The sequence below is a fragment of the Sinocyclocheilus grahami genome, unplaced genomic scaffold (assembly GCF_001515645.1).
Source record: "Sinocyclocheilus grahami isolate Dianchi unplaced genomic scaffold, SAMN03320097.WGS_v1.1 scaffold971.1, whole genome shotgun sequence".
Lineage (NCBI taxonomy): Eukaryota > Metazoa > Chordata > Actinopteri > Cypriniformes > Cyprinidae > Sinocyclocheilus > Sinocyclocheilus grahami.
The window spans coordinates 252,109-268,618 of record NW_015506150.1 but is presented as its reverse complement, the minus strand read 5'-3'; the positions used below and the strand labels follow the sequence as shown (position 1 = coordinate 268,618).

Below are 16,510 nucleotides of genomic sequence, written 5' to 3'. Positions count from 1 at the left end.
ATGCTGCGAATAAAGACGTAGCTGTCTGCTGCTTAAGAGTTCCTACTGCCGGTGCGAAAATGCCTGCAGGCTATAGTTCCAAGAACTGAGGTCTTAGAACTACGCAGTGTGAAAGTGCCTATAGACAGAGCCGATCCTCCCTATACGCAAAATACGCAAGCTGCGTAGGGCCCCCGAAACACCAGGGGGCCCCCTTGCTCTCAAAGATGATTTAATTTTGGTTTTGTTTTTTGATTTTGGCCAACGGTTATGAAAACATGAATGATCATTTCTTTTAATGCGGTGCGCTGTCGCCCTTTCTACGTCAAAATCAGTCAAATCACGTAATGTGAATGTCGTACAGTCTTGCTCGAGACTAAAAAAAACGCAGACACAGTTTTACGTAGGGTCCCCAGAAGTCTAGGATCGGCGCTGCCTATTGAAGAACCATTTGGCCCCCGAAACACCAGGGGGCCCCCTTGCTCTCAAAGATGATTTAATTTTGGTTTTGTTTTTTGATTTTGGCCAACGGTTATGAAAACATGAATGATCATTTCTTTTAATGCGGTGCGCTGTCGCCCTTTCTACGTCAAAATCAGTCAAATCACGTAATGTGAATGTCGTACAGTCTTGCTCGAGACTAAAAAAAACGCAGACACAGTTTTACGTAGGGTCCCCAGAAGTCTAGGATCGGCGCTGCCTATTGAAGAACCATTTTTGATTCCTCACAGAACCTTTCAGTTAATAGTCCTTAAGAAAACTATTTTCTCTTATAGTGAAGACCATTTAATATTCTAAAGAAATGTTATGAAGAATTAAGAAATTCTGTGACATCAAAGTACCTCGAGATGGTACTTAGATGTCATACAACGTTCGATCGGAGAAGCACAAACAACCAACACCTGGTTATTTTAGGCAATTTAGAAATCCTGTGCAGAACGTGTCCCCCGAAAGTGGCACGTTTGGTCACCTTATGTTACATTCTTAAAATCGAAAGTTCTTTACTGGCATCTATGGTTCCGTGAAGAACATTTAACACTCTTGGAATCAATTCCTTTCTACAAAAGGTTCTAGAGGGAAAAGTTTCTTTAGATTATTAAAATGTTCTTCACACTTAGATAATAATGTTTCTAAGAACTATTCACTGAAAAATTATTTGGGGAACTCAAAATAGTTCTTCAATGGCATTGCTGCGAACCTTTTGGAACCTTTATTTTTCAGAGTGTACTTTACAGAAACAGGGCATCGTGGCAGGATCTAATGGCTTAATAACACACTGTAATACTGGTTGATGTACACTCTTAAAAATAAAGGTGCTTCAAAAGGTTCTTCAAGCGATGCCATAGAAGAACCATTTTTGGTTCCACAAAGAACCATTCAGTCAAAGGTTCTTTAAAGAACCATCTCTTTCTTACCTTTTTGTAATCTGAAGAACCTTCTTTCACCACAAAGAAAGTTTTGTGAAACAGAAAGGTTCTTCAGATATTAAAGGTTCTTTATGGAACCATTTAGACAAAAAGGTTCTTCTATGGCATCGTGAAGCACCTTTATTTTTAAGAGTGAGTTGAAAATGTGATCCATGTCTTTTCCCAAAGCACATGGAGTGAGATCATCTAACTGGGATCAAATCAAATATGTGCAACCAGAGGTGCTGGTGTATTTCATGTGGACAAGGTTGAAGATTAAATTAGAGAGCTGAGAAGATTTTAAACTCACGTTAAAGGGTTTCATAATGTGGTGGATGGGTAGTAGGCAGATTGATCCCACATGAAAGTGCAAACAGATTCACAACTTAAAAAGATGACTAAGAGCTGCTATCAAAAGAGGGTTTAACAGGCGTATTATGGGATGGAGATGCTATTTGTCGAATTTGTTCTCTGTTAGTCTATTTATGTATTCACAAAGGCATATAACTAGCTCTTGACTTCTTTTGTAAATATAACAATGATAACTTAGAAACCATGAAAATCATGATGATGACCAACCCATCTGCTTTAAAAGACCTTTTGTTAATACAGCAGAAAATTAGATAATTGTAGCAGAGATTCATGTCATTGCATACCGAAAAGTGTCCAATCCCACAATCCCTAAACAATGTCTCCATTCTAACAAAAACATACATACACGTATGCTCTCAGATCTTAATGTGCACAAACACACCCAACGGACAGAAAATGTCAGTGACATCATTCTGAATATTTTCCAGGGATTCCTTGCTGAACTCTGAGGCATGCCATCATGCAAAAAACCCCCCGAAGCTATCTTCAGAAACACTGACGACTCCCGTGAAGAACAAGTCCCCTCACGACCGGCCCATTCTTCACATTTAGGCCATAAACAGATGTCAATCATGCAACAGTCTTTCACATCCTTCCTTAATCAGTAAAATGCGATCAGCAATAATTAAGAACCATTTTGGCAGCTCAATGACATGCATTGTTTTGGAAGCCAAATGTTAGGGGGATGTTAAGACATAAGTGTTAGTGAATTACGACTCCCTATTTGACTTTTATGGACTTTCACATGGTTAAAAGATGTCAGTTAGTTATATTAGCTTAATTTAGTGCCTATTATGCAACTATTACAACAATTTTACTAAAATGTGACAGCTTAAACTGAAAGCAGCTAAAAACTACTAACCAGCATTGTGAGATCTGTATCAACAACTATGAATATGATGAATGAATATATGTGGTAAATGAAATTTACCGTTGGTGTCTTTAGGTTTTAAAAAAAAAATGTTTTAATGTTTTGAAATAAGTCTCTTTGCACACCAGTGCTGTATTTATTTGATCAAAAACACAGTAAAAATAGTAATATTGTGAAATATTATTAGTTTGAAATAGCTGTTTTCTACAGTAGTCAACATTTAAAGTGGATCAAAAAAGTTCATCAAAGTTGTCCTAAGACAAGAACGGGTACTGTTTTGGTTTTAGGACAACTTTGATGAAAGGTTTTGATCCACTTCAAATGTTGACTACTGTATTTAAATATATTTTAAAAAGTAATTTATTTCTGTAATCAAAGCTGAAATTTCAGCATCATTACTCTAGTCTTCAGTGTCACATGATCCTTCAGAAATCATTCTAATATGCTGATTTTCTGAGCACACTTATTATTGTTTCGAAAATAGTTGTGCTGATTAATATTTTTGTAGGAACCTTGATACATTTCTTTTCAGGATTATTAAAAAAAAAAAGTTCAAATAAAAACAGCATTTATTAGAACATTTTGTAACAGTATACATGTCTTTACTGCCACTTTTGATAAATTTATTGCATGCTTACTGAAAAGAAAAATTAAAATTTCTTTAAAAATATATCTTACTGTTCCGAAACTTTTGAAAGATAGTGCTTTTGAATAATAAGTCACTAGAATCTGTGTGGATGATACAAAATGATCACTCTGTTTGGGTTTATTTTGAGAAAATGACCAGCCGAGTACAAATTATCCCTTAATGTTGACTGTTTGTGATCACCAAGCAACATACTTGTCACTAATTAAAATAGAATTCATTTGATGTGTGATCACAGGTGTGTATAATAAACACTGAAAAACTAAACATTAAATTAAAGCTAAACACATTCAATATACAGTCACTTTATATTAGCATTAAATGGTTATCTTTTTTAAAACTGAGGTCAGTTGGACTGTGTGTGGCCTGCTGAATTTCAAACAGTAGTCTGGATTTGAGCAGGAATGCAATCCAGACAAAACACGGCTCATGTTATGAATGCTTAACAGACATAAGCTAGTTTTCTCCCTGCAACTTCACAGGCTGAAGTTAAAACGAGCAGCTTCTCTATTGATAAATAATAAATCATAAAAGTGAATTCAGCTTTGATCCAAATAAGCTTATTAAATTGTAAGTTTTATGTTCAAAACACTGTATAGGGAAGCCATATGTCACACTCTTTGAAGCTGTTCATTGTTGTACTATCATGAACTGCCTGTCAAGACACAACAATAACAGATTGTATTTCAAACTTAGGTCAAACATTTGTATCTCTTGCCTACTCAGAAATAACTTGCATAGAGGTCATAGAACGGGAAGATCTCCATTTCTGGAAACACAAATAGCTCAGAAACATGATATCCACAATAGAAAGTCCCAAAGAACCATTTGAGAACGGAAAATTCCCAGACCCTTCTCAAGACCACGGATGATAGCTTTACCACATTAGGAGGAAGCAGAAAAGCTCTGAGTACAAAAGCATCTGTACCTGAGATTAGCTCGTAGAGGTTGTATTTGTACAAGACATGTTTCTGCTCCTCGAAGTGCTGTGGCCCTTCACAGAGGGCCCGACACTCCACATCGGCACGGTAATACTCAGTCAGAGCCTCTTCAAAGAGCGTCACGGACTCTTCGTAGTTGCCTTTGTCGTAGAGCTTCACCCCAGCAAAGAAGGCTTTCTGTAAATAGAAAGACGCACTTCATGATGCTGAACTTCTTGTTCTGGCTTTGTAGGGTGTTCGTGAAGGTTCAAGAAGCATTGCAAAGTGCCGTAATTGGGGTCGGCAGTCACTCACCTGGTGTGGGCGGGATTCCCGGTCAATAAAGTCTTCCTCTTTTACACCTTTCTGGGCTTTGTACTGCTCCAGGTCCTCTCCCATCTCCACATGCTCAGGGTTGGCCTGGAAATACGTATGAGCAGCAGATGCAGCTTTGTCCAGTTGCCCGAGCTTTTTTGAAAAGGAACAGAACAAAAACATTGAAAAATTAACTTTGGAGGCCCTCTCTTAACACATTTTTGAGTTTTACAGCCCAAATATTGAGAAATTACATTGGAAGAATGTCAAATAAAGTTGTAATTGCGAGATCAAGTCACATAAATGCAATTATATGAAAGAAAATTACCAGCCCATGTGTGTAATATTATCTTTAAACAAATCATTATCAGACTTGCTGAAAAAAAAATGTGTTGAAGAACACAGTATAGCCAGTTTGGACAAGCATAGAAATTCATTCTGGTCTGAACTGGTCTCTTCAGCAGGGAAGCTCCTTTTGGCCTCTGAAAGGCATTAAAAATTTGAATAAATAAACCAGAGACTATTTAAATCATAATTCCAATGAATTCTGCTTTATCACTGGAGGGGAAAAAAATTCAAAACAAGTTCACGGAAGCCGTCAGCTGTTATTTTTCGGCCTTTATGAACTGCAGCCCTCAATCTGTTCTGTAGATCTTGGATTGGCATCAGTTTCTTTAATCCTTACTAGGAACAACATATTTTACGAACACAACTCTGTTTTATGTTTATACAAAATAACTTGCACATTGCAAAAATTATGACAAAGTTGATGATTCGCAGAAAAAACACACATTAGCATCGCATGGATCTTCTGGAGTTTACCACCACAAATCACAAAACACATCAGAAGGCTATCAGCATCAAGACTTCCAGGTCCAAACAGATTACGATTTCATTACGACTGAATACCAAAGCTTTAGTTTTCAACAAAACGTCCTTAAATACACAAACTTACAGCAAACAAGTTCCATGCATCACATTGAATGGTGCTTCATCATTCTTTTGGTCACTATTTGCTTTTATTGTATGGAAAAGAGCAGCTTAAACATTTTTAATGTTAAAAGCTGAATAAATAAGCTTTCCATTGATGTATGGTTTGCTATGATAGGACAATATTTGGCCAAGATAGAACTATTTAAAAATCTGGAATCTGAGGGTGCAAAAAAATCTAAATATTGAGAAAATCGCCTTTAAAATTGTCCAAATGAAGTCCTTAGCAATGCATATTACTAATCAAAAATTAAGTTTTGATATATTTACGGTAGGAAATTTACAAAATATCTTCATGGAACATGATCTCAACTTAATATCCTAATGATTTTTGGCATAAAAGAAAAATATAAATTTTGACCCGTACAATGTATTGTTGGCTATTGCTACATATATACATGTGCTACTTATGACTGGTTTTGTGGACCAGTGTCACAAATATCTTTTGTGTTCATAAGAAGAAAGTCGTACAAGCTTTCAAAGACATGAAGAACCTCCATAGAACCATGAAGACCATCCATGGAACCTGTACACTGTAGAAAAGGTTCTTTATAATGAAACAAGTTATTTAGAATGAAATATTCTTCACACTAAGCAAAAATGGTTCCCTGAAAGGTTATTTTTCTATGGCATCGCTACAAAAAAAGAAGCCCTCTGAAACCTTTTTTTGCAGCTTCTGTCTCCAGATACAACCATAGATGGACCACTGCACAGTGCAAAAGATGATCCTGAATCATCTCCTTTTATTTTTTCCTTGTCTTTTGCGGCTCGGCCAACGTTTGGTCTTTTATGTTAGGGAATGAGGCAGGAAGGCTGGAGGCTTAAGAGGATATGCTTGGTCACCTCTGAAAGGCCAAAGAGCAAACTGGCGTCGACTGCATTCCTGTGTCTTCTTTCTACCACCCCCTCGTCCACACACACCCACACAGCACTTGCGTCCCAGCTGCGAAAGGATCGCAAAGACCCTGATTGGATATACAGTAGGGGGTATTTTTGTATCCCGTCCAAATGCTGACCTGTCCGATTTTCTTCTAAAGCAGGTCAGATTCCAGGAGCTGAAGCCAAAGCATGACAAAGCCCCTCAAATCCGACTTTTATGTTCAGTCACCTGGCGTGTTTATCACATGCGCTACAGTAGCGAATCAAAAAATCCTCATGCCCTGACAAATCCTATACTCATCACAGAACAGTGATAAAAGAGTTCACAAGAGGTGACTGGAAAACGGCCCAGCTAGACACAAAAGCTCAAACACAGCTGGGATTTAGTCCGGCTGGGTGCATTGTCTGCTCACATTCACGTGTCTCATGCAGCCATTTTCTCAATTTTATTTACCAAAAACACAACAGTTATGAGACTTCAAAACCACCAAATTTAGTGGCATTTATGTGTGTTTTATGTTCCTGTATAAAATCGTTGCCTCAGAAATCTTCATAAAGTTTGCCTCTGCTGAAAATGTTTACAACCATCGGTTACACTTTACTTGAAGGGGTGCGCATAAGACTGACATGACACATATATTAGGTAAATGAATATTTTGAAGCAGCTGGTTTTCTTTGCAGTGTAATAACCTCCTTTAAACCAGAACTGTTAGTAGTTAAGTTCCTTCAGGCCTTGTGGACATTGAAAAACAGAAGTTTGTTGCCATGCACACATTTAAAGACTTTTCTGATGAGTGTTATTGTGCACATTTGACACATTTAACTGCAAATTAGGTACATATTACAAGGTTATTCCGCTGGTATATATGTTATGTTATTTTATGAAATGCCATGTTGTCATGTTATGCCACATTCTGTTGGTATAACCTGACACAGTATAACATAACCTAACATCCAACCAGTAACAGTAACTAACATATAACCTATAACAAAGCTGACCTAGACCAACATCCAACCTACAATAACATAACATATAACCTAACATAACATGCAACCTAACATAACATAAGCTAACCTAACATAAGCTAACATCCAACCTACAGTAACATAACCTAACCTAACATATAACCCATAGCATAACATAGAACCTAACCTAACATATAACTGGACAACCTATAACATAATACCTAAGCTAACCTCAGTAATGATTTGTGGCCTTTTGTTGTAGACTTTGGCTTAATTAGCATGACAAATTATATGAACAAAGACCTGAGTCTCACTGGCCATGCTGCCAGCGAGTCCTGTGAAGACATATTTTAGTTCACTTCTAAATTACTTCAACAGAGTACAGCTGAGACGCTCATTTCACACACACTTACACACAAATCCACAGTGTTGGCTTTACCAGATATTCTCAGCAAACCCATTACATCAAAAAAATGTGTATGCATAAAAACGATTTTCCCTTCATTTTATGTCAAACGGATACACTCCCACAGACAAACAGAGCACACAACACTTTGAAAAAAGTCAAATTCAAACGACATCAACTAGTAGTTTGTTCCTAGTAGCATAAACAGTCTTCAGCTTTTTTGGGTAAATATTTTCCAGAGAGAGCACCTGTGGCCCTCGTAACTGCTCTTTATACACACCACCACAGTTTTTTCCCCCTGCATCTCCAGCCAGAATTTACAAACCATTTACACACTGGCTGTAAAAAAGAAAAACATCCCGTTTGATGTAGGATAAAGTCATAGCCAAGACAAGCCCCATTTTCCTATGCTTTTTTTTTAAAGAGGTCATATGACGTTGCTAAAAAGAACATTATTTTGTGTATTTCGTGTAATGCAATGTGTTTATGAGGTTTAAGGTTAAAACATTACATTATTGTTGCTCCTCTGTGCCCCGCCTTTCTGAAACGCGTTGATTTTTACAAAGCTCATCGTTCAGAAATGCAAGTTGTGTGCTGATTGACCAGCTATCCAGTGCGTTGTGATTGGCCGAATGCCTCAAGCGTGTGACGGAAATGTTACGGCCCTTACCATACTGTGATGCCGTGTCCCGGCGCTACAAGACAAAACCAATAAAAGCCATTATAAACGAGGCATTTGTTGCATCCAGTGGGGACATAATTACTGATTATAATGACTTATACTGTCTTTTTACACGTTGCGTATCGCACCGCGTAAACATAAAACCATGTCTGCATTTGTATATTTCCCCAAGTAAACCATAATGTAAACTCTGAAGAATCTTATAAACACTAGCTTTATTAGCAGTATGCTAGACAAGAGATTATAACACCTCTCCGCAAAAAAAGTCCAGTTGACAGCATACGAATATTCATGTTGGTCTAAAGAATCACATTAATAGGTGCCCATTTAAATTAAAATATTTATTGCACCGTTGTAGGCTACTCTCCCAGGTAAATAAACAGTCCTCCGTAAAATGCGCTGCACACATCTGAATATTTGGGTTGAACTGTTCTGGAACAGTGTTGTAAATACAACTTAACCACTGATTTCTAGTCGTGTCCTCTTTTGGAAGGCCAAACAAAGTAGTTTCGCTACACTTTCGAAACACACAGAATCTCCACGACATGGCGGCGGCGGCAACAATACTACTGTCAAGACACAGGCTAGGAGACACAGAGGTAAGTGGTCAAACAAGGGTTTTTATTGACAGAGATTAAGAAGTGAACCAGGTGGTGACAAGAGGTGAGTGTAGCACAAAGTGACAAGGTTCAGAGGGCTTAGCTTGCAGGAATCACGTGGAGCAGTGGAGAGTTGGAGCGGTGGAGAAACTGGAACGTCTGAGGTAAGGAAACACATATGTAAGTATCAAGAGAGTCAGGCTTGGTTCAAGGTAGTGAACGGTAGACCGGATGAGGAGATAAAGGGGAGCTTGATGAGCTGCAGCAGGTGCGGGGAATCAGAACACAGGTGATTGAAACGTGGGTGCTGATGACTATGGTGACTGTGACTGAGAACAGGTGTGAGCCGGGGAGGATTCTGGGACATGGAGTCCAGAGCTGGTGACTGAGACTCCCTGACAACTACAGCGAGAATCAAAGTTACGCCTTCTTTCTTTGCGTGAACATTTGGGCGATGTTATGCAAATCTTCCCACTCAGTGACTTAGACATGTGGGGGCGTGTTTGAACAAGGTGTTTTAGGAGGGCGTGGACGAGTCTTAACTTTTATAAAGAATATCTCTTTGGGTTTGAGACTTTAGTGCAGGGTTCCTCAAATCTTGCCCTGGGGGGCCAATGTGCTGCAGAGTTTAGCTCCAACCCTGATCAAACTCACCTACCTGTGATTTTCTAATGATCCTGAAGAAATTAATTAGCTTGCTCAGGTGTGTTTGATTAGGGTTAGAGCTAATCTCTGCAGCAAAGTGGATCTCGTGAGCCAGATTTGAGGATCCCTGCTTTAGTCTTTGCAACTTTAGGGATCTTATCTATTCACAAACAGCTTGTAACAATCCAAAGAGAAAGGAAAACTTGAAATTGCATCATATGACCCCTTTAAGTTAAAGAAGGCAAAGAATGTCAACAACATGTTAATGGGACTGTAGATGCTTTCATGTTCTGAGAAAACCATGTTGTTTGTTATAGATCAACTACAAACCTTCAGAGCTTTAAAACAATGTTTTTAGGTGTTAACAAGGAAAGAGAGCATCTATTAATGTGCTTTTCTTGGATTAAGTAAACTACACTAAAGTCTATTCAATTTATTTATTCATTTAGAAGCTGCATTCATCCAGTGACTTACAAATGGGGAAATCACAATCAATTTAAGCTAATAAAGTAATAATAACGTAACATATTCATGGGAAAATATGTTTATTAAGCCTTTACTGGGTACTTTTTTGCTTGTATCAATAAGATTAATCTTGTCCATCATGTAGCAAACAAAGACTTATTATTTAATGTGTAATCTAAGGATAAGCTCATATTTAACAAATATTCAAACGGAACACTTCAATCTGTAACTGATAAATCCAGTGCACTGTATATTGACTGAAGCAGTGATATTGACTTCAAGCTGAAAACTGCCCTGGTTTCACTCAACACTAAGCAATAGAGAAACCACAAGAATCCGTGCAAATGCACTAAACTCCCTATATTAAATCCAGCGTGTTTACAAGTGGGGTTATTTTAGATAGCTGTGTCTGTTTTTTACACTTCACTGACAACTTCCAATCATTTACAATTTCCATCTTAAACTTGGGTTTGGATTTTAGTCAATTTAACAAGCAAATTTAAACTAGTAATGATAGTAAGGAACAGTGGGAGTCACGTCAAGCAAGTCCAGTTTTACAAACCATAACCTCAAGTGTAAACATTTGTTTAAAACAAGTAAAGCTATTTTAAACCGTATATTTCCCCAAGTAAACCATAATGTAAACTCTGAAGAATCTTATAAACAAACTAGGAAGAATTGCTTGTTGTAGTCCTCATTTTTAAGGATTTGGATCCAATTTGGATAAAACTGTCTGCTAAATGAATAAATGTAAAGTTCTGTCAGGACCACTATCGTCAAAGATTATTGACAATTAGCATACAGTTTGGATTGGCGGTATGGTTCCGTTCTGGGCAAGAACTCCCTGCGCATGCATGCAGCCTAGCATGTATGAGAGCAGGGACAGCAGCGATAACCCCCCAGTGTAAACAGAACAGAACCAACATAAATGTATTGCAGATATCGTTAAGTTCAATAATGTTATGTACATATTTTAGAATTAGTCTGATTCAAAGGAGAATCAGAAGGCTGAATCCTGACTGACAGAGGAGGAGTTGGGGATGGAGAAGGGTAATTAGCTATTGAGCAATGCGAAAACCGCTGATACTACTGCGGGACCTTATATATGAATACTTAGATAGGTGTCGTATTCCCATAGGTTGATGGGGATCAGCTGAGAGTCAGCTGATGCGAGCTTGACTAACGTGACCTGCCAGAACTAACGCTATGCTAGATTTCTGTTTCATATTTAGTAGGTCGCTTTATAATTATACATTATTTTTAGTAAAACCGTTATGAAATGTATATAATCCTCTTTTCAGTATTTCCTGTATTTTCAAATTAAAACTGTCCAGTTAAAAAGTTCACGATGCATTTATTCGGTTTACTTCAAAAAACTTCCATGGCATTGACATCTTTGTTAAATCTGCATAGCAAGTTTTGATTGGTTTTCCTTTGTGCATTTATTTACATACTGAATGTGACTGATCTTTTCATTCATGCATCTATTTTAACAATCTATAGCTGCTTTAAAACAAAACACCAGCTTTCCTAAAACTTTAAAGACAACATGTGATTTCTGTGCCACTAGTATGACCCAATTTTCCTCTATAGTAACATCATCTTCAGACAGATATTTTTGCCCAAACTAAATAAATGTCAGCGTAAATGTTGAACTGAGCTATTGTGGCACAAAACATCAGGTTACAGTAGTCACCAACAGATCACATTTTCTGCCACTAACAAATCTCATCTAACAGGAAAAAAGGCATTATAAAAATACAACCTATTTATTCTAAGTATCCCATGTTGACCTGTCTTTCTTCATGGCAGTTAAACCTCAAAGCCAAGCAGCTGTGGGGCACGTATGACACGGGCTGCGGAAAAACGCCTGGGCTTGTGGGAATCCTGTGGATGATGTCATCCGTCTGGGGCATGGCCTCCTCACACTTCCATTAGTGCCAACACGCTAGCCCTTTTCTCTGTGCCCGGGCCACACCCACTCAACACACACGTTGGTTTAATAAGGTAATGTCTGAGGAATGTCTTTTAAGCAGGATGGAACAGACAGCCTCTTTCATTAGTGCAAAGACATGGGATAGCTGGAAAAAGTAAAAATAGGTCTACAATAATCCAGCTACTGTATGCTACCGCTGAATGGAAGTCTGTGTACGTGGGGTTTGGTTTTCAAATGGTTTCTTTGGTCGTTCCTTGTTTAGATGAGGTGTTTGACTGTAGTTGATTTGTTTGTACATAATTAGAGGGGAAATCAAAAGATTAGAAGTAAGATTAAAGGTCAGGGCTAAACCGTTAACCTTTCTGTTTGGTAATTAATATAATTCTGTTGTGTCTAAAAGAAAACTCTCAGACACTAACATCTCAGACTCTTTGAAACGCAACTGTTTAATCACTTTTTCATTTAAATTTGTTTGTTTTTTCTTGGTAACACTAGCTTTATTAGCAGTATGCTAGACAAGAGATTATAACACCTCTCCGCAAAAAAAGTCCAGTTGACAGCATACGAATATTCATGTTGGTCTAAAGAATCACATTAATAGGTGCCCATTTAAATTAAAATATTTATTGCACCGAATTTTTGCATCAAACATCCGTCTTGGTGTGAACCGCCATGCAGACTTAACTTCAATAAAATAAAAAAAAATTTAAATGTTGGAGTTGTGGGCTGCATCCAAAATCGTATACTTCCCTACTATAAAGCAGGTGAAAAACAGTATGTGACAAAAGAAGTATGTCCGAATTCACAGTAGCCATAAAAGCATATGTAAAAAGTACCCAGATGATATACTACTTCTGGCGTCATTCTGAAGTATACATTCGATGGACACTTTACTGTCCCGTGAGGCCATGGGAAAGGATTTATGAATGGTAGTGACATGACTCAAATGATGCTGGTAGGTCACGTGACAACGAATCCAGATACTAAACATTTTCATACTATATAGAACATAAGCTTTTTGCAGTCGCAAAGTAAGTACTTATTTAGTACCTACTCAAGACAGTATGCGATTTCAGACGCAGCTGTTGACTGCAGGCTCACTCACATGCTCCAAGAGATTCATAATATTTGGGAAAACTATCCATTAGCATTCCCATTCTCATAGCACAGGGGTGTCCAAACCTGTTCCTGGAGGGCTAGTAGCTGCATTTCCATTACCCTTCAAATTACGCAAATTGGAAATTACGAATTGAAAATACGAAACATGTCAATTTCACACAAAAAAAACATATATCACAAAAAGTTTTTACACTAGCATGATGTGGTTCTTCAGGCAATTCAAAAAGTAAATATATCACAAATCTGCAATGAAATGCTTGTGTTTAACCAGTCACATCGTGGCATGTTTCACAAGCATCTCTATGTGCTGCTTCACATAGATACACGAATATGTCTCCTTTGATAAAAAAATAACGGCTAGTGTGCTGTGTAGGGCTGCCATCACTTATCGCAAGAGGAAAAAATGACGTTTTAGTCGCATAACATCAGTTAATGGAAACGGCATCATTTTGCAATAGTGTTTTATTGACATTTATAAAATATCGCAAAAGTTTTGCGCAAATCTGTAATGGAAACGCAGCTACTGTTCTGCAGAGTTTAGCTCCAACCCCAATTAAACACACCTGAAACAGCTAAACAAGGACTTTAGACTCACTAGAAATTTCTAAGAAAATATGTTGGAGCTGGTTGGAGCTAAAATCTGAAGGACGTTTTGAAGCAGGATTGGACACCCCTGTCTTGGAAGTTTCTCGGTTCAATCCTCCGTGTGTCTCCAGGCTTACCTTTCCCAAACCTGTACCACCATTTCCTTTCACTTCCCCACTTCTTGCAATCCCATTAAATGCTTAAAAAGCCCATAAGAATAGTAACAGCTCTATAACTCATGGCAGGCCATTTTCCGAGATCTTCCAACCTTGCCTTGCCTCCTGCATCAGGAGAGACGGTTTTGTTTTACGGTTTGACGTAAAACTTGAGTTGAAATCCTCTTGAAACATCATCCAGCTTTCACTTATTTTTATCCCTACGACTATTCGGCCCAAAAATGTGATAAATGCACACAGTTAATAGTCCTCAACATCTTCTGTTCCAGCACCTCGTCTTTCTTGTCACTCCGTGGGATCTTTTGGCAGAGGGGTGAGTCAGCCCTCCCTCCACATCCTCCACATTCCTGCATAGCCCTTGGCCTGACAGAGGGCAGCCCCCTCGGATCATCGCTCCCGGACTCACGCTGGCCTCCTAATGACCAGACTCAAAAACAACCTAATTTATCTCTTGTTCAAATATGAGCCTGATGTGAACTTACATTCACCCCCCTTCATGGTGCTTTTTACGAGCTGAATGGAGCTAAAGTTGTATCCAATATACATCACAAAGAACTTTTTTCTGATGATGTTTACGAATGAGTTCCTCTAGAGGTCAAAGAGCCCTTTACAGCTCTTGTTCCAGTGAGGCATATCAGTTCTGCTAGTGCGCTGTTTAAACGTATGGTTTGGAAACAGTGGGATGGGGGTGCTGTACTAAAGAGATAAATCTAAAGCAGACCTGGACTTTGTTCACATACAGCAGAGCTTTATAACGGAGACACTGGTATCACAGTGCCTTCCCAATGCTGCCTTTCATTCTCCCACAAAAGCACCAGCACCCTCGATTTTCCACCCTGGAGGTCTGCACACTGTATTTTGTCATGTTGCAGATGCCCATCTGTATCTGTAGCTCTATACTGAGTATAGGAAACTAAGTAAAGGCTACTGTATTGGCTCTGTCAGGTATGAACGCTCCTGAACTGCCCTCATAGAGGCCCCAGTGAATTTTGGGAACCCTGAGGATCTGAGTGCCAAATGATGAATGAATTGTCCTCTGTGATTGACAAGTTGACAAGTTTTATTGCAAACTCTAAGTAAACCCCAGGTATTGGGGTTTCTAAGTCTAAGGGACATTTTTCTCATGTTTTATTGTTCGACAAGAGAAAATTGTAATAGGTTTTGGCAGTTGTCAATGTTATTCCTATTTTACTTGCTTTGAAGATTTTCATAAAGCAACATAAATATCCTGTCAGTAAGCTTAGCAAGTCTGATTGATGTTTGTAGAGTTAAGCCCTGATTCAACTTCCCACGCATCAAATATTGTGAGCGCGATGCAGCAAGTTTCCAGCGATAAATGATTTCCTTTTCTGTGCTGAATGTGGAACTTATGTGTGAACACAATAACAATTAGAACAGATTTGATGTTTAATAGAATGCAACAGTGCTTTTTTAGCGGCTTAAGCTCTGGAAGTATTTTTCCCATTCATTTTTTTTCTATAGGGATTTTTTTTTAAAGGGGTCATATGATGCGATTTCAATTTTTCCTTACTCTTTGGAGTGTTACAAGCTCTTGGTGCATAAAGAAGTTCTGTAAAGTTGCAAAGACTAAAGTATCATATCCAAAGAGATATTCTTTATAAAATTTAAGAGTCAGCCACACCTACCTAAAACGGCTCATTCTAACACGCCCCCACATGTCTACGTTACTATCTGGGATGATTTGCATAACGCCGCCCAAATGTTCACGCAAAGAAAGAAGGCGTAACTTTTATTCTCGCTGTAGTATTGTTGTTGACGTCGCCGCCATGTAGTGAAGGCGCTGTGTGATTCGTTGTGAAAGCGAAACTACTTTGTTTGTCCTTCCAAAAGAGTACGATATCCGCTTCGTCATGCCTAGAGCTGATCCGTGCTGGTCGCTGAGGAAATACATTAACTTCGCGCTGTGGATCGCTGGATCGGCTTTCACCGTGGATGAAGCCGAGTCCAGCCCGGGGTCGTCACATGTGGTTGCCGCAAGCCTGCCGGATGCTCCTTCGTCGAATCTGCCGGCCGCGCCGTTCTCAAGCCCACCGGCCTCCGCTCACTCTAGCCTTCTGGCCGTTCCTTACTCTAGCCCCCGGCCTCTGCCACTCAAGGCCGCCGTGTGTGACGCTGTGTTTCGTTGTGAAAGCGAAACTACTTTGTTTGGTCTTCCAAAAGAGGACACGACTAGAAATCAGTGGTTAAGTTGTATTTACAACACTGTTCTAGAACACATCAACCCAAATATTCAGATGTGTGCAGCACATTTTATGGAGAACTGTTTCCTGATCCTGGTAGAGTAGACTACAGTGCCGGCTGTTCTGACTCACAGACTGTAAGTACGTTTTTTATATTTAAAGAATTTACCACTGATGATTCAAACGCAAGTTTTGGGCAATGTAGAGTAGCACTTGTTGTTTGTCATTTCTCTGATCACAAATGCAGACATGGTTTTATGTTTACGCGGCACGATGCAACGCAACGCGTAAAAAGACAGTATAAGTCATTATAATCCATAATTATGTCCCCACTGGATGCAACAAATGCCTC

The 16,510-nt window shown here is 38.8% G+C and overlaps 1 protein-coding gene across 1 annotated transcript in view; it reads right to left on the bottom strand.

The window, feature by feature from the left end:
- The window catches only part of LOC107564922 (prolyl 3-hydroxylase 2-like), a 55,857-nt gene that overhangs the window by 16,760 nt on the left and 22,587 nt on the right, over nt 1-16,510 (bottom strand). Inside the window, exons 2-3 of the mRNA XM_016250091.1 lie at nt 4,510-4,662; nt 4,203-4,392 (exon numbers count right to left, since the gene is read on the bottom strand). Coding sequence (XP_016105577.1) covers nt 4,203-4,392; nt 4,510-4,662 — 343 coding nt within the window. The remainder of the gene's footprint in view (nt 1-4,202; nt 4,393-4,509; nt 4,663-16,510) is intronic.